Here is an 18,729-nt window from a genome sequence, read left to right as displayed (position 1 = left end):
CTATTATGACTACTACTATGACTACTACTATTATGACTACTACTACTATTATGACTACTACTACTATTATGACTACTACTACTATTATGACTACTACTACTATGACTACTACTACTATGACTACTACTATTATGACTACTACTACTATTATGACTACTACTACTATTATGACTACTACTACTATTATGACTACTACTTCTACTATTATGACTACTACTACTACTACTATTATGACTAATACTACTACTATTATGACTACTACTACTACTACTATTATGACTACTACTACTACTATTACGACTACTACTACTACTATTATGACTACTACTACCACTATTATGACTACTACTACCACTATTATGACTACTACTACTATTATGACTACTACTACTACTATTGACTACTACTACCACTATTATGACTACTACTACTATTATGACTACTACTATCACTATTATGACTACTACTATCACTACTATTATGACTACTACTATCACTATTATGACTACTACTATCACTACTATTATGACTACTACTACCACTATTATGACTACTACTACCACTATTATGACTACTACTACTACTACTACTATTGACTACTACTACCACTATTATGACTACTACTATCACTATTATGACTACTACTATCACTATTATGACTACTACTATCACTACTATTATGACTACTACTACTACCACTATTATGACTACTACTACTACCACTATTATGACTACTACTATTATGACTACTACTACTACTATTATGACTACTACTACCAGTATTACAATTACTATTACAATGACTACTATTACAACTACTGCTACTTCTACCGCTACTACTACTAATGCTACTACTACTACTCCTACGACTTCTGCTGTTCCTTGAGTGGAAGAGACTTGATGTGTCTTTGGCCTGAACTTAAGATCCTTCCTTGGCTCTCTTTTGCCTGTTGGAACAGATTTGGCACGCTAGCGTACTGATGAGATATTTTTAGTCGCGCTCTCTTAGAAGTGAAAATGATACTTGGTGGGGGAAAACAGATAAGAAGGCTAATTGAAGTCCCGCTGTGTTTTTTCTTCCATTTATTTTTTTTAACCACTTGAATTTTCCGCTAATGCTACGTTAGCTCGACCGCTAGCCTCGGGCCGACGGCAGAGGTGGGATTTGCATAATACTTTGACGGTGGCTTTCCGAAAGCCGCGTACGTACTATATTTACTCCGATGGGTTCAATTAGCTAGCAAATAGTCGGCCTGCCGCTCACCTTGGCGTCTGCGTCCGCAGGTGGTGGAGATCGCGCCGGCTTTCCAACTGGATCCTCAGCTGAGGAACAGACTCCATGCCGACGCCGTCAACCTAGCCAAAATGGTAAGTGTCCCACTTTTTCCTCCAAGTGGGTACTTTTAGTCACTTTGAGCCCCATTTTGCCCATCCTTAATCGCACCCTCAAAGCACCCGCAAGTCCCCTGGAAATGCCCCAAAAACTGGACAAAATGGATAAACAAACAAAGCGCTCCAAAAATCCCCCCAAATCGATAGCAAAACAATCCCAAATTTACACAAAGTGACCTGTCATGTCCTAAATGAACTCCCTGTCTACCAATTAGGTGGAGAACTCCATCCCACATTTTTCATCTTAACCTTTAATTGGAATGCTGCCGTTAAATAAATGGCCTGGCCCCTCCTCTGGCGTTTAAAAGTTACGGCTCCACTTGGGCGCTTTTATTCCAATGAACTGACGGTTAAGATCTTCATTTACGGGCCCGCGACGTTGCTCTCGGCTTCTGGATTACGCCGACTAAATATGCGATGCCGAATGCTCTCGACGCTTTCTCGTCAAATATATATTTTTTTCTGGCCTGGCCATCGTGCTTGTTCAAATGTGGAGAGCTCTTCTCCAATTTGAATTTTTGACATTCGCTCTCCAAAGTTCTTTTTCAGGCTCAAGTGCCTGCGGAGAGCAAAAAAAAGAAGAAGAAAATCCTCCTTTGAGCTGTTAAAAGCAAGTTTAATGAACTAAAATAAGATTTGCGCTTAATCTTGAGGCATTATTTACTCTTTTTTAATTAACAGCAAATAGTCGGTCCTTTTGGAACAAGTATTTGACTTCATTCTGAGGTGTGTTTGTGTCTGTGTATTTCGCAAGGTGCTTTCCTCAGGTAAATTTTTGCGCATATACAGAGGGTTGCGCATGTGATCAATTCTGACGACTGCTCCCTTTTTCAAAAGTTTCAAAATATGAATATAATAAGCTACAGTTTTTGTCCAAAACACATGAAAAGTCAACAGTGATTTGGAAAAGTGAAGGGAGAGGACGCCATCGCGTGGGTAAGGGTCTTCAAAATAAACTTCTGGCACGGTCCAAATTGCCCCAAAAAAATACAAAAAAAAGAAAAAGAATTAACCCCAAAAAAAAACACCCCAAAAATTAACCAAATAAAAAAATCACCCCAAAAAAATCACCAAACGCCCCCCAAAAAAATCACCAAACGCCCCCCCCAAAAATAACCCCCAAAAAACATTGACCAAAAAAACAAACAAAAATTAACAAAAAAAAAACAAACAAAAAAAAATTGACAAAAAAAGATAAAAAAATTGACTAAAATAAAAAAAAAGTAAAAATTAACAAAAATTTAAAAACATTTCTACAATCGCAATCCAAGGCGCATATTCTTGCCGCCAAAGACGGCGATCGGCATCAAATCCGCCCAAAAAAATAAACCGTTTCCTCACTGTTAACTCGCCATGAAATTGAATAAAAAGGAATATGGCTTAAGGTGGGAAAGGTGAACAGATGGCGAAGAAATGCTCGAAAGAAGACAATCGACGCTCTTAAAAAAAAAAGGTGATCTTTCAAATGGTGCGTCGCTAATGTGACATTCTCTTTTTTTTCTCCTAAATTGCCCACGACGTGACTCATAAATCAAGTGACGCAAAACCCATATTAAGCGACCCGTGAAAAAGCGGCCTGGAAACACCGGCGAAAATGGAAAGGATCCAAAGTAGTCAGGATAGGCCCCAAAACGCACACCGGGAAACATCAACTCCACGCCGGCACCAGAAAATGTATTGTCCACACCTTTTTTTTTCTTCAAAAAGGTTCGGCGCATCCACCGGCGAGTTCTCTCATCGTTCCCCGCGAGGACGCGCGAGCGGCATAACAATCCCGCCGGTTTTTGAGCTTCAAGGACGGAATCCTCTGTCTCCTTTAGGCGTCCGTCCTTCAAACGTGCTACTTTCTTCTTTTTCGTGGAGTCGCGCAAGGATTTGTGGTGGCCACTCGCAGGCAGCGAATGTCAAATAGCAGTGGCAATTTGTGCATTTTCTCGTAGCGCCTTCAACGAATCCATTTCATGGCTATAAAACCTCTACTGCAGCTACAGCTGCGACACATAAAAAATAATCAATAAATCAATGCACAAAAATGGGGTGAAATCCACTTCCTAGCAGCATTTAATGATTAAATACAAACACTGGAGCTTTTCAGATATCAGAACCGGGCCCACAATTGAAATATTATTTCGGAATATAGCCATATTTTACTCACCAAAATCCTTTTTAACTGTACACAATATCCATCCTCCTTTCTTTATTCCTTCTTTTCTATCGGTATCGTAGCTAATGCTGAAATTCGAGCCTGTCCTGTCCTATTTCTGGCATAGTCCGTCTTGAAAATGCCTTTAAATCAACACAACAATATATTTGCTTGTGCAGCTCGCTCCAAATACAGTTTGGTAGCTCTGGCTAATCACTAGCTAATCATATTTGGTGAAAGTGATGACGTATCCCTACGCCTGCGAGAAGGCATTGTGGTGTTGCCAACTCGAAATCTGATTGGTTAAAGCGACAGTCTCATCGATGCTTGTTTAATGCAGCAGAGCCTGCAGAACTGATTGTGAAGGCCTTGAGGCAGATATCTGACCCTGGCAACAAATAAATTTGGCGTCCAATTAAAAGTGACTTAAACGGTTTTTCCCTCTCCCCAAAGGTGGGCTACGAGAACGCCGGGACGGTGGAGTTCTTGGTGGACAAGCACGGCAAACACTACTTCATCGAAGTCAACTCGCGGCTTCAGGTGGAGCACACCGTCACCGAGGAAATCACAGAGTGAGTGGAAAATTCTTTTGGGCTTATTTTTTATAATGAGGTATCGTTTTTTTAGCCCGTTGCGTGCCCTGAATGCTGCACAATTGAGCTAAAATGACTGCAACCGATATATTTTTACCGGCTGTGATCCTTTAGGGATGCAATATGTCTTTTCTGTGATCGATTCGTAGTGGAATTGCAGTTTGGAGTTCACCAGTAGAGGGCAGCGTTCTGCGGGTTAGGAATTTGCCAGCGGAGCATCTCAACTCACGATCGTGCGTAGCTCGGTTCAACAACGGGGCGGCTTCCGGGCGTCGTCGTGTTCGTTTTGTACGGTCGGCCGCCGTAACATATCGAAGAAAACCTTTGGCGTGTCGAGCCAACTCTCTGAAGCCGACGTCAATTTCTAAGTAAAAAGCTAAAGCCTCCCACTTTCTGTGCCAAGCTGGCGGGCGTTAAAACCTCCGACAATTAAAAAAAAGTCCCCCGCCCGGACTGCAGGTGGGCCTGCGAACCCCCCACACCCCCGTCGAAAGCCCCTTCTGTCGGCGTTTGATCCACAAAGCCGCGGCGTATTTGTAGATGGCATCTGGCCGTTTCCCCGGCGGGCCGCTCGCTTCTCTCTTGGCCAAATCCGCCCGCTTTTAGGCCTTTGCTCTTCCCTCCTCGTCATTCTCTGCTCTTTCTTGTCATCCCCTCGTTCTCAGCCTCGCGTTCTTGCGTGCAAAAGCCGCGAACGATTAAATGTCAACTCGGAACGGCCTTCCCGCGCTCGGTATTGACGGGCTCTATTGACGGTTTCGCGTCAAGTCGCCGTCATCCGTCACATTGACAAGTCGTGGGGTCGGGGCTCCACCCCCGTCTAAATCTAAAGCATCATTTCGCTAGTTGGACGGCAATAAACATCAACACGATTTCAACGGGGGCTTCGTCCAAACGAATCGGTCGTCCGTCGCCGTCAATGGCGGTACACGGTCGATTGGTCGCCGGTCTTTTGGTCGCCCGGAAGGTAAGTGATAATTACCATTTAAATTGTTGCTCAAATTCCCTAAATGCAAACTGCAAATGACTATTTAGTCATACTTAATGCCCTATTCATTATTAGGCTAAAGAAAAGCTCAAAATTTCCCGGACTTTTATTGTTTTTTGTTGGAGAACTTGTTAAGACCCGGACTGACGTCGCTTCTTAAAGGGACAGCGCATGTACATACAAACTCTTCTACACTTGTAGCCATTGTTGGCTTTTATTGATGCGTAGAGCGTGTTGTTTTACCTTGTTTTGTCGCCGGTCTTTTGGTCGCCGGTCTTTTGGTCGTCGGTCTTTTGGTCGCCGGTCTTTTGGTCGTCGGTCTTTTGGTCGTCGGTCTTTTGGTCGCCGGTCTTTTGGTCGTCGGTCTTTTGGTCGTCGGTCTTTTGGTCGTCGGTCTTTTGGTCGTCGGTCTTTTGGTTCGCCGGTCTTTTGGTCGTCGGTCTTTTGGTCGCCCATTGTCGCGGTCAGGGCGACCAAAAGACTGGCGACCAAAAGACTGACGACCAAAAGACTGACGACCAAAAGACCGGCGACCAAAAGACCGGCGACCAAAAGACCGGCGACCAAAAGACCGACGACCAAAAGACGGCGACCAAAAGACCGGCGACCAATCGACCGCACACGGTCAATGGCAACCCACACGGGTGAATGAAATTCCAGTGCAGCCGTTTCAACCGTGGCGAGTTCAAAATAATTTCCGCGGGGACGACGGACGGGAGGCTCAGACGCCGTCCCCCCGCGCGTTATTTACGATAATGACACGCGGCGTTGATGCCTTTTTAATTTGGTGTTCGCCGGCTTTACTGGTCGGCGCCGCATTTGTAACGCTCGTAAAAGGCGGCCGTTTACGAACGAGCAAAGATGAATTAGCGTCGCCGCCCGACCCGCTTAAACCGGTATGACTGGCGAGGTGGGATGAAAAAGCTCGCATAGAGAAACAAAATCATTTCGACATGGACAAGTCTCACCGTCATATAAGAAGAAGAAAAAACTCCAGCTGCCCGACACATTCCAATTTGGAGCCGAGGATGGCATTTTCAATAAAACCTTCTCATTTGCATACATTAGCATGACCTAAATAATATATTGGACTGTCATTTCCATAGATTCCGGGCCCTAATCCCCTTTGGGAGTCCCGCTAAGCCTTTCCCACCTTCTCGGGGACGGCCAGCTCTTTCCGAGCGCCGCCAAAGGTTCGAGCCCGGAGGACCGGGAAAAAAGAAAAAACGTCTGCAATGTCTTCTCGATAGTGAAGGAATCCCTTGTTCCCGTGGCTAGAGAAAGCGGTACTCGGCCGTTTCGTCGAAAGACGTTTGGTCCCCAGACGTTTGGTCGACCGGACGTTTGGTAGAACGGACGTTTGGTCGACCGGACGTTTGGTAGAACGGACGTTTGGTAGAACGGACGTTTGGTAGAACGGACGTTTGGTAGAACGGACGTTTGGTCGCTGTTTTGTTACTGTTGAAACCAGTTCTCAAAATTATAATCATGAGAGAGAGAGAGTTTAATATCTAAATAGCTAATATCAAAATATCAACAGTAAACTCTGTCATAATTTGACAGCGAGCGAACCCGGCGACCAAACGTCTGTTCTACCAAACGTCCGGGGACCAAACGTCCGGGGACCCAACGTCCGGGGACCCAACGTCCGGGGACCCAACGTCCGGGGACCCAACGTCCGGGGACCCAACGTCCGGGGACCCAACGTCCGGGGACCCAACGTCCGGGGACCCAACGTCCGGGGACCCAACGTCCGGGGACCCAACGTCCGGGGACCCAACGTCCGTTCGACCCAACGTCCGTTCGACCCAACGTCCGGGGACCCAACGTCCGGGGACCCAACGTCCGGGGACCCAACGTCCGGGGACCCAACATCCGGGGACCCAACGTCCGTTCGACCAAACGTCCGTTCGACCCAACGTCCGGGGACCCAACGTCCGGGGACCCAACGTCCGGGGACCCAACGTCCGGGGACCCAACGTCCGGGGACCCAACGTCCGTTCGACCAAACGTCCGTTCGACCAAACGTCCGTTCGACCCAACGTCCGGGGACCCAACGTCCGGGGACCCAACATCCGGGGACCCAACGTCCGTTCGACCAAACGTCCGTTCGACCCAACGTCCGGGGACCCAACGTCCGGGGACCCAACGTCCGGGGACCCAACGTCCGGGGACCCAACGTCCGGGGACCCAACGTCCGGGGACCCAACGTCCGGGGACCCAACGTCCGTTCGACCAAACGTCCGTTCGACCAAACGTCCGGTCGACCAAACGTCCGGGGACCAAACGTCTTTCGGCGAAATGTCCGGTCACGGAGAAAGCTAGCTTGGTTGGAAAGGTAGCAATTCGTTTTGGGTGTCTGCAAAATGAAGAGCGCGTGTAAACATCTGCATCTAAAATATCCATCGAAATGAAGATTTTCCACCAAGGACGCTGTAAGATAACATCAAGATAAAATGACAGTGGCTTGGCAATTGCTTGTTCATATTGTATCAGTTTTTGTAAGTATAGAAAGGTCGTAATCATAGAAACTTGACAGCGATTCATCAGACTTTGCCCAAAGTTTGGTCGTTGTCATAGAAACTATACTATACCCTGTTTTCCTATATAAAGACTGACCCACTGTTCATTTGGAGAGAGTTGCAAGGACAACAGACTGTGAGCAGTTCACAGCTGTTCGAGCTCTCTCCCCATCCTGCAGTCTGGTAATAAACCTATTTCCTATTAAATTGATCTCACTCTTTCTTAACCTGCTCTTGAAGCTGTTTTTACAGATCTATCAGACACCCAAACGTGATCATTTTCATTAGACTGGACGTCTCTGTCGAGCTCGACTGTTTTGCGCTTTTACTGTACCGTAAGCAGCGAGTTGAAGCTTGATGAGCATCCCTTCTTTCAGCTACCGTCTCCTTCCTCCCTTTCATTCGGCGTCTCCCCCTTTTTGAGCGTGTCCACATCCAAATCCAAAGGCTTTGCACTCTCCCACTTTGAAAGCAGCTGTTTATCCTCTCCCACTGCCTCATCTCGTCTCCACTTCAGTTGGAAAGGCGCCGCTTTCATCTTGTTTGTTTCCCTCGCTCGCCGCGTTACCTGCCTACTTACTTTGTCCTATTTTGCTATTCTGCGTGCTCCCCGCCGTTTGAGTCCAGACCCACAACGGCCCGAGTGGCGTGGCGAAGAGGACCTCGTCGTGGAAACGCGTCACCGTCAAAGCCGCCGCTCGTCTCGATGATGTTCGTTTTGGCTTAAAGTGAATAGCGTCCGCCGTATTGGCCCGAATACAGTGTTGTGTGCACGAGTATACTTCATTACTCAGAAAGTACCACTGTATAAGGTGGTGTTTTTTGCGTTTCATTCGCCTTATATTCGGGTTCTAGACATGCTATATGGCGCCATATATCTTGAACGCTGAAACAATGCTATCGCGTCTCGGCAATCTTTTTATTAGCCTCGATCGCTATTTGCTAATGACGCAAGGGCTGTGGTATTGCGTAACGCAAACAAGGAGCCGCGTTGAAGGACAGACGCTAGCAGCGGCGTCCCCATTTGTCTAAGTCCGATTAGCGGGCATCCTTTGAGGACGCTCTCAAATGGATGTCAAATTTGGATGCGCATCATTAAAAAGCTTTAAAATGCGCCCATTGGCATTTTCCAAATGAGCGCCACGCATCTGGAAAAATTTCATCTGAGATTCCGGCAACGGCAATTTTGCCGTCTCCAATGAAAGCGATTGGTCGCCATAACTTAAAATTTCAACTAGAGCTAACTCCAAATTTTGATCAATTTCATGCCGTAAACTTGAGTATCCCGATGCAATTGACGTCAACTTTTTACAGTGCAGGTGCGCCTTTTGGAGTTTAATGGCATTTGTTTTTCTTATTTTTACTCTTTGGCGCGAGTTTCGTTTCCTTTTAAACGTCGCTCGACGGACCGGGCTCGGCGTTTGGGGATGGTGACTCGGGCTTGACCACATGTTACGTCTGGTTCGCAGCGTGGACCTGGTGCACGCCCAGCTGCACGTGTGCGCTGGCCGCAGCCTCCCGGACCTGGGCCTCAGGCAGGACAAGATCCGGGTCAACGGCTGCGCCATCCAATGCCGGGTGACCACCGAGGACCCGGCCCGAGGCTTCCAGCCCGACACCGGCAGGATCGAGGTGAGTCTGGCGGGAATTGCCAACGGTGACAAAAAGCAAAAACCCAATACGACATGCAATATCTGTTCATTTCCCGACTAGAACGCGTAAACTAAAGGCAAAATCGTTTAGCGTAGCTCCATAATTCTCTACTAGTCCTCCGTCAAATCAGAGAATTTGTCCCAAACCATTTAGACCACGTGTGTCAAAGTGGCGGCCCGCGGGCCGAATCTGGCCCACCGCATCATTTTGTGTGGTCCGGGAAAGTAAATCATGAGTGCCGACTTTCTGTTTTAGGATCAAATTAAAATGACTAGTATCGAGGTATATTACATTTCCGGATTTCGCCCTTTTAAATCAATAATTGTCATTTTTTAATCCATTTTTTCTGTGTTTTTAGTTCAAAAATAAATTTTGTAAAATCTAAAAGTACATAAAAAAGCTAAAATAAACATTGTTTTAGATCTATAAAAAAATGAATATTCAGGGTTTTTAATCCAGTTCTTTTAATCCATTTATAAAAAAAAATCTAAATATTATATCTAAAATGGTCCGGCCCACGTGAACTCGAGTTGACGTTAACATGGCCCGCGAACCAACCCGAGTCTGACACCCTTGATTTAAGCTATTCCGTCTTTTCTCCTTTTCCAATCTGCTAGCTTTTTATCACACATTTTCCCCATCTTTGTTTATCTCCTGGGCCTTGCTAGCAATTCAGTGGTAATGAGGGCTGGTCACAGACAATTAAAACACAGTGGGATTTTTAAATGTCATTATTTATTTTTGCGCGCTCACCGGCGAACGAGAGCAGCCAGTCCAAATTCCGGAGCCGTGCGTGGCTTTTCCGGATTGAAGCAATTTGCTCCCCGCCGTTGGCTTTCCGATAAAACAAATCATCCGTCTTTTTGCGCGGCTTTTACGCGCCCAAAGCTTAAATTTCAATCAAGGCGTCCGTTTGTTTAGCGCCGCGTTTCAATTAATCTACGAGCCGTCGTCGTTAAGTGGCGTATCGGAACGGAATCCGGAATGAGCCCGACGTGCCCGCCGACTTTCGAAAGGCGTCGACGCAGCGACAATCGTCCCCCCCCCCCTCGATCCCCCCCGTCGGCACCATTCATTATGAATGAGCCAAACACAATCGACACAATAAAGCCAGCATGAAAGCGATGGAGGGACGGAGGCATAAATGATTCACAAAGGGCAGAGACCAGGTCGTTGGTCTGCGTCTCCCCGTTTTCCGACAAGCCGCCATCGCTGCCGGCGGTCCAATCCACTTGGAGTTGGAAGGCCGGCCGGCCGTGCACAAAGGCTCACAGGAAATGTGAACATTTGTCTGTCCTCGAGAACCTAAAAGTGGCGGCACCTGAAACGTGTCATCGCCCACGCCGCCGCCGGTTGACGCGGATAGCACGCTGAGAGGGATTCTCAGAAGGCTGTCGTCCGTCGCCTGCCCGCTAGCGCGCTAAAGGGATCTTTGGAGCCATTTGGAGGCGCCGTCGTAGCACGCAAGATCCAATCCATCTAATAATAGTCCGGCGGCTCACAGACTGGTCACCCGGTGGGAGGTCAGGCTGGCACGACCGCTCCAAACGCCATTGGCCAACGCCGGCCGCCTTCTGTTGGAAATGCATCTAGGATAAACAGCGCGCTAGCCATCGCCCGTTTACGTTCACTGCCAGATAGACGTCGCTTGTCCCTAAACTAACTTCTATTTCTTGAGCGCCTCTCTGTTTCCAACGCCACGACAAAGTGTAAATTAGTCATCCGTATTGGCGTCCTTTCAAATGCCTTTGCCGACGGCGATGGCGCCACGGCGCTTCCATCCCGTCGGCTGTTTTGATTCTTCCGCCGGGAATTTCACCCGGCGTCACTTGACGTGGCCAACCCGCGTTTATCGGATGGTCCCGTCGACGACGCCGGCGCGCTAATGAGCCGCGTCGGTCCGTCCGCGACGGCCGCCGTTTGACGGACGGGCCCGCGGCTTTGAAACGCGCTAATTGCCCGATTCTCGGCCGCCGTTCTCCGCCCGTCTCGCCAGCTAACGAGAGGGGGAAGATTTCCCCGGGGGGGACGGAGGAACATCGTCGGAGAGGCCGACGGTCCGTGAATCAAAGCCAAGCGTCAAAATGGAAGACCTCCTCCACCAAGGCCAAACAAGCCTCATTTGGCGGCGAGTTGAATATGCATGGCTTTCTCATTAGCCGTCATGCATTATTCAATGGGAAACGTCCCAAAAAATGCGAGTTTTGTGAACACGGCGCAGACATTCTTGCCGCCGCTTTACACGCCGCTACTTGAGGGCAAAAACCAAAACAAAACCAACACTCCTATTACAAAGGCTCGGGTACAAAACGTTAATCTTCCGGCAAAACGAACACCAATTATTTATGTTTTCCTGATTAATTCCTCTTGTTTTTGCCGTCACCCTCCATCTCGTCATTAATTAAGGCAAAAACCGTGAGAGAGGTTCTTCCTCTGAAGTCAAAGTAACAGCGTGCTCTAAGTAGGAGTGCTTTTTTGTCCATATTTTTTGCTTTTCTCTGCGCTCGGATCAGCATTCCGTAAACATCTACCGTATTTTCACGACTATACGGCGCATCGTATTTTTAGCCGCAGTGTCAATAACGAGTGCTATTTCTGTATTTTACACACACAAAGGACGCACCGTTTTTATAGACGCAGCCAGGCATGGCAAAACATACACCAGCTTAAACATACACGATACACCCACACGCTAAAAACACGTTTTTAAAAAGGCAACGGAAGCAAAACTGAGTCCGGCTGTTCTTTTTTTAGCCATTTTACAATGTACTCCTGTCATCATCACCCACAAAATCCTAATTTTCTGTGTCCGAATTGAACAATTGTCCAAATGAGTCATCGAAAACGCTGAGTTTTATACGTTCGTCCAGGCGGCCACAATCCATTCGCAAATAGTAGCTAGCTAGTAGCTAGCGCAACTATTCCAACGCTGCTTTCCATGTTTCGTAAAGCCGTGTTGATGTCGATGTATACAGGCCACAATCCATTGGGTGTATTGACAAAAAAACTACATATCCCAGCTGTCACAGGGAAAAGAGTAGAGTAGGGGGCTGCTTACCATAGTTGTGAGAGCTGTAGAGGATGGTGTACCCTATCGACTGATTGATTTTATTTTATTGTGATAACAATTTTAGTATTGGTCCATATATAAAGCGCACTGGATTATAAGGCGCCTTGTCTATTTTGGAGAAAATTGAAGACTTTTATGTGCGCCTTCTAGTCGTGAAAATACGGTACTTTCAAATTGTGTCCTACATAAAACTACGACGACAATTCGCTTCGCTTTAACATTTCACAAACGATAGCACCGGTTGACAGCGGCCTTTTGTTTTCTCCTCCAGCGAGCACATCTTGGATCCCATGAATATTTCACCATGGCGCTTGTTCTAATAGCGTCAATGCGTTGTCGTCCAAATAAATGGATTGATATTCGACTGCGCATTGGCGCCCTGGGGGGGGGGCTCCGAAATTTCAAAGGCGGCGGACGGTCTCGTCTCCGGAGTCCAAATCAGTGGCCGCGCTCGACCGCGCTCGTATTAGCGGTCGTGTAATACGGCGCGGCGGCATAAGTAGGCCCGGGTTCCACGTCTGGGGTCCCACCACGGCAGCTCGTTGACTGGCGAATTAGCTTGACGTGGGGATAAACTGTCACTTCCTCCCTCAAAAGCTGCAGATCATCCTCATTAGCGCGCCACTCGCGGGAATCCGGCGACGGCGTCCCCGTCGCCATCGTCCTGTCGATAATCCCAATGGGCGCCTTTTTGACTCCAGCGCCTGCTCAATCCATTTTGACTCGCTTGGATGGACGGCGCGCCAAGGCCGAGCGTCAGCGACGCAAACAAAGCGCTCGCTCGCCGCTCGTCAGACGGCCCACCAAATTGGCGTCTCCTTTCGACGGCGGCGCTTCAAACGGAGGTATAATGACCTTAATGAGCGGCGGAGAAGACGCTCTGCTTTCTGAGCCTTGCGTCAATTAAGGCCCTCCGTCTCCGTCGGCCACTTCCTCCCTTTCGCGACGCCTAATTTCCGACCGCCGTGTCCTCTCCATTGTTCCGGCGGGGGGAAAAAAATGTGGCTAATTGCCCCGCCGCTGGAAAGGTTGTTGACGTGGATGTTTTGCACATGAATGCAGCGCCAAACAAAAGGCCCGAGCGACTCCCATTTGCGCGGCGGGCCCTTTAACTAAAGCTCCTTTTGTTACATCACCTGCGCCACGGCAACCCGTGTAAATAATCAACTTGTTTGCGGCGGAGAAAATGGAAATGAATCAAATACGTCTTTACATGAATACGCCACTTGTGCGTGCCGCTATTTCAATCCGCGAACCCGGTCAAAAACGGCATTGGGATTTTCTTTGTGCTATCGTTTTAACAGTGGCGGTCAGTGAATTTCCTAGCGACGCCTTCAGCTGACTGAATAAATCCAACCCTCAAAAACTATTTTATGGCTATAAAACCTCTACTGCAGCTCCAGCTGCGACACATAAAAATCATCAATAATAACCTCATACAATTGAAATATTATCTAGGAGTATAGCCATATTTTACTCACCAAAAATCCTTTTTACCTGTACACAATATCCATCCTCCTTTCTTTCCTCCTTCTTTGCTATCGCCATCGAAGCTAATGCTGAAAGTCGAGCCTGTCCTGTCGTCGTATTTCTGGCATACATTTTTATTCGATTTAGTGCTGAAAATGTTTGTTCCCAGTTGTGAGAGGCTTGCTTGTTTGGAATTGTTTAATAATTATTCACGGACAAAATATAATTAACATCAGTCTGTGATTCAGATATTTCTTAGGCCAGCAGAGAAGGCCTTGAAGGCCCTGACGGCACACCACTGTGTTTTAATGATACGTATCCATTAAAAGTTGCGCCGCCTGTGGATCCAACATGGCCGCCTGCCACTAATCCATTTGGAATGCTTTCCCCGCCACGATAGCGTCTTTTCCCCAGCCGCCCTCGCCAGACGAGCACTCGCCGGCCAACGTTGGCGCGCCACCCGACGCCAACGCCAAATTGGAATCGATCCCGCCACTCGCAGGTTGCCCCATTAACCCCGGCGGCGCCGTCCAACGTCGTCCCCCAAAAAGCGCGGCTATTTCCCCGTCTGGCGTTTTGAGTTTTACCGCCAGATCTCCCAGGAAAATGTAGTCCGTTTCCATGGCAGCGAAGCACCTGGAGACGGGAATGCACCCGAATGAACGCGCCCCTAAATAACGCCGCTTTCATCACACCGTGATAAAAAAAGAGAAGAGAAATGGCGACGTATCGGGCGGATGAAAAAAATGGCTGGCAGGGCTCAGAAAAAATGAGGATGAGCGCCAACGCATCGGGAAAACAACCTCGGGCAAGAATGTCATTTACGTCTGCAATTTTGGAGAAGGGAGAAAAATCACAGCAATGGATACATTTTTTTTTGAGCTGCTATGGAAGTGAAAAAACAAATTTGAACTTTCCATATTCCACTAGCAATGAGTGAATGATGGCAGGACTGGTCGCTGCGTAGTCGTATGGATTCCAATCTACGGGAACGCTTGTTATCCGTTTAACGAGTTTAGAGCCGGTTAATCGTTAGCCGGAACAACGGCGGCGGAATGACTTTTAATTAAAGCGGGGCGGGCTACAAGCTGCCGAGGAACGTCTCATTAAGCCCGCCCGACCGCGTTCAATTCCCGGATCGGACGCCACCCGGAACGTCGCGTTTAAGAGCCTGGCTTTTGGACGCGTGGCGCTAAAAGAGTACTCGCTGGACATATTTCTAAATACAAATACGTACTACAATGTGTTGCCAATTTTTGATATTTTTTATTTTATCCTTGCGTTCAAAGTAGTAGCCATTTGGAGATCACGCAGAACAGAAATATGTCCAGCGGGGGGCAGTACATGCCCTTGTTATTCCTAAATGAATGTTATCTGTAACGGGCCGTATATGGCCCGCGGGCCGAGGTTGAAAAACTTGTACACACACACGATCCGGGGGCGGGGCAAGTGCGCGAATCCCGTTTCGGCGAAACGTCCGTTCGGCCAAACGTCCTTTCGGCGAAATGTCCGTTCGGCGAAATGTCCGTTCGGCGAACTGTCCGTCGGCGAAATGTCTTTCGGCGAATCGTCCGAGTACCAACAAAAACACATCTAACGATACTATCTGAATCCAAATAACAATGTGCCAATTGGTACAGATTTCTCTAAATCTTTGCGTTGTACAAACAAGTTTTGGCCTCTTCCTGCCGAGGGGGTGCCGCAGCGGCTTCAGGTCCGATTACGTGGACCATATACAAGCAGCGCGTGTGCGTTAAAGTGGAACGGCAAGCATCTGTCTTGCCGTGCGTTTGATTTAAAATCCTGACAGGACGAGACGGCGATTTTCCTTCAAGCCGCACTTTTTGCCAAAGTGCCTGCGTGCGTACGCGCCGCTTATTTAAAAATGCATGACTGCCTTTTCCGCAGTGTTTATTTGGCTCTCCTCACTCGAATGCGACGCCGCCGCCGCCATTCTCATTTGCTCTCTGTTTGGAGAGAACGGCTCTTAAGGGAGTCGCCGGGCTTTTACGCCGTCGCCATCACGCACGGCCGACTTGACTAGCGCGCTAACTCGCTAACGATTTTGGCAGTCACGCTCCATCCCGAGCGTCCGCTCCGACAAAGGCCGCGGATGGGGCGACTCTTAACTCCGGGCGGCGACGATCGTCGGAGGCTTTACGTCTGGGCCGAGCGCAAGTCGGGTTTATTTTCCACGTCACCCCCCCGCCGGCGAGCGCGCGGTTCGGGCTCCCGCTTTTTATCCACGGCAATTTGGAATGACGAAAGGGGAGAAGGGCAGAGATGGCTGACCGTGGCTCCAAGGCACCGTTCTGTCTGTCGCATTTTCTGCAAACGAAACGCAGTCAACCAGTATGATTTTCTTTGGCCAATTTCCAAAAAAAGGGGGCCGGACCAATTCGACTTGAGCAAACGCGCCTTTTCGCCTTTAATGGCTACCGTTGACGGTACCCGGTCGTTTGGTCGCCGGTCTTTTGGTCGCCCGGAAGGTTATTGATAATTACCATTTAAATCTCTGCTCAAATTGATTATGGATGTTTGCTTCTTTTAATTTGTATGCAATTGTTCTTGATTTCTGACCTTAATTGCAATTGTTTTGTATAGATAACCTTAATTGTTTTGACTCTAATGCAATTAAATGGGCAGGAGAGGATTCGGTTCTTTAGAATGATCTGGGACGAAGGCGAGTCAGGATCGATTCTCTCTTGCAAAATAAAGCAGATTATGCCTCCGATGTCTCCCTTATCTTAAAGCTTATCTATTGGTGAACCTATCACCGCGCTTCCGTCTCCGTCATTCGGTAAACTTGGCCAAAAGAAAGCTCCAAAGCGGCGAATTTCAGGGCGTCCAATTCCAGCGTCACTGACGCTTTTAGCTAGCTCTCGACAACGGCTCTAATAGCGAAACGCTAAGAAATCTGACAAATCCCTGACTGCTTTGTTTGGTACCCGTGCAGGTCTTCCGCAGCGGCGAAGGCATGGGCATCCGGCTGGACAGCGCCTCGGCCTTTCAGGGCGCCGTCATCTCGCCGCACTACGACTCCTTGCTGGTCAAAGTCATCGCCAGCGGCAAGGACCTCCACACCGCCGCCTCCAAGATGAGCCGAGCCCTGGCCGAGTTCCGAGTCCGAGGGGTGAAGGTAGGAAAGACCTAGACCTTATTTTCGGACTGCGTTTCTACCGCGCTGGCTTTAATACCAAAAATGTGATTCGTATCTAGGGCGAATTATTTGATCGAAATTTTCGTCGTACCTCGAGCTGATCGTAGGTCGAGGTAACACTGTACTTTGTGAATGCTAGGCAGAGATAAAAATAGCTCAAACAAGTCCGTTATAGACTATAGGAGAGATTTTACAGGTATTCAAATGGCGCCCGGCGTTGCTTGGATGAATTTGCATGTTTTTTTGTGTGGCTTTTTCTGCTTATCGCGGAAGCGGACAGGGAAGACAGGTGTTGCGTAGAGTAGATTCGCTCTTCCACCTGCCTCCCATTTGTCCCCGATTAAATGTCGGCGAGAACACCAGATGGGTTGCGGGTTTGTAGAATGCGGAAATGACGGACTGCGCCGCGTAATTGGCCCGTATTTCCTCGAGCCGTGCGCAAAGCATATTGCGGCGAGCTGGCGATGAGTGTCGCCCAAGATGATTTCTTTGAGCTCGTTAGCAGTCATTTGTTGGCTAGCCAATGAACTCTAGTGTTCGTTAGCCCGTGGCTTTTATTGGTCATCGCCATTAAGACTCCGTCATAGCGAAGCTCCTTCGAGGTTTCCTCTCTCGCGCGACCGTCCCCCAACGGGTTAACTTCGACGGCGGGTCGGATTTGGGCGGGTTGCGACAAAAACAAAAGAGGAGCCTTTGGAAAACGGAGTCGGCGTTTCGCTCCCCCTCGCCGCAATTACGTTTGGCGCCGCGCAGAGCTTCCTTTGATGGAAAGACTGCGGCAAAATGACGAACGGGACGGACGCCAGCCTCGTTAACCGATCTGGTGTTTTTTTTTTTGTGGCGCCGCCGATAAAATGGGACTTTTATCGAGTGGAGAGACCGGCAGCCATTTGGGCTCTTGTCACTTAAATGCCACGTCGACATCTAAACGCTCCCCCGACGAAGCGCCCGACGGCAGACGGATGTCTTCATTGGTACCGTCGCCGGAACGAAAAACTCAAACGGAGAGTTAAGTCGATGGCGCGTCTTGGGTATTGGCCAGACAATGGCCCCTCCCCCTTTTGTTTTTCCTGCCGTGCCTCCTTCACGTGTAGCCGTGGTCTAATTTTAAGTGCAGAACGTGGTCATAAGTGATCTCCCCGGGAGCAACAACATCGCAACGAGGCGCTTCACGTAAAGGCGTCGTGTTGCTCGCCGGCTTCTGGCCGCACGCCATCTGCATCTCGCCAGCTTCATCTTCTTCTTCTTCGTCAACCCTCCTTGTTTTTGAATACAGACGCTCCCCTACTTACGAACGAGTTACGTTCCGAGCAATTGTTCGTAAGGTGAATTTGTTCTTTAGTTGCTTCAGTGCTATATTTTGTATTCTAATTGATGTTTAAGGCCTATACAAGTATATTGAAGGTTTATATAAGTATGTTTAAGGCTTGTATAAGTAACACAGTATGTACATGTACGTAATAACATAAATCAAATGAAGTTTAACTTACTTTTGGAAGATGTACTCGATGCTTAAGGAGATGATGGAGGAGCTGGATTTAATATCATGAGAGGGTCTTTGTCGTCGCTGGAATGGGTTTCAAAAGTGCGCTCCATATGATTTGCTGTGCGCAGAGAAGACGTGAGTAGTGCGCAATTGCGCACGCGCGGAGCTTAGAGGGAACATTGCTCATCATCCCTCATCTTCTTCTCCTCGACCCTCAACTTCTTCCTACATTGAAGTTACGGAGGAGGAAGT

General features: G+C 48.2%; 1 protein-coding gene across 3 annotated transcripts in view; it reads left to right on the top strand.

The window, feature by feature from the left end:
- Window positions 1-18,729, top strand: part of LOC144065698 (pyruvate carboxylase, mitochondrial-like) — a 74,890-nt gene that overhangs the window by 12,363 nt on the left and 43,798 nt on the right. For all 3 annotated transcript variants that reach the window (XM_077588692.1, XM_077588695.1, XM_077588693.1), the window contains exons 9-12: window positions 1,285-1,368; window positions 3,989-4,107; window positions 9,108-9,270; window positions 16,788-16,970. In XM_077588692.1, the coding sequence (XP_077444818.1) occupies window positions 1,285-1,368; window positions 3,989-4,107; window positions 9,108-9,270; window positions 16,788-16,970 (549 nt within the window). The remainder of the gene's footprint in view (window positions 1-1,284; window positions 1,369-3,988; window positions 4,108-9,107; window positions 9,271-16,787; window positions 16,971-18,729) is intronic.

Source organism: Stigmatopora argus, chromosome 20, assembly GCF_051989625.1.
Source record: "Stigmatopora argus isolate UIUO_Sarg chromosome 20, RoL_Sarg_1.0, whole genome shotgun sequence".
NCBI classification, from domain to species: Eukaryota; Metazoa; Chordata; class Actinopteri; order Syngnathiformes; family Syngnathidae; genus Stigmatopora; species Stigmatopora argus.
This window is presented reverse-complemented; position numbering and strand designations above follow the sequence as displayed.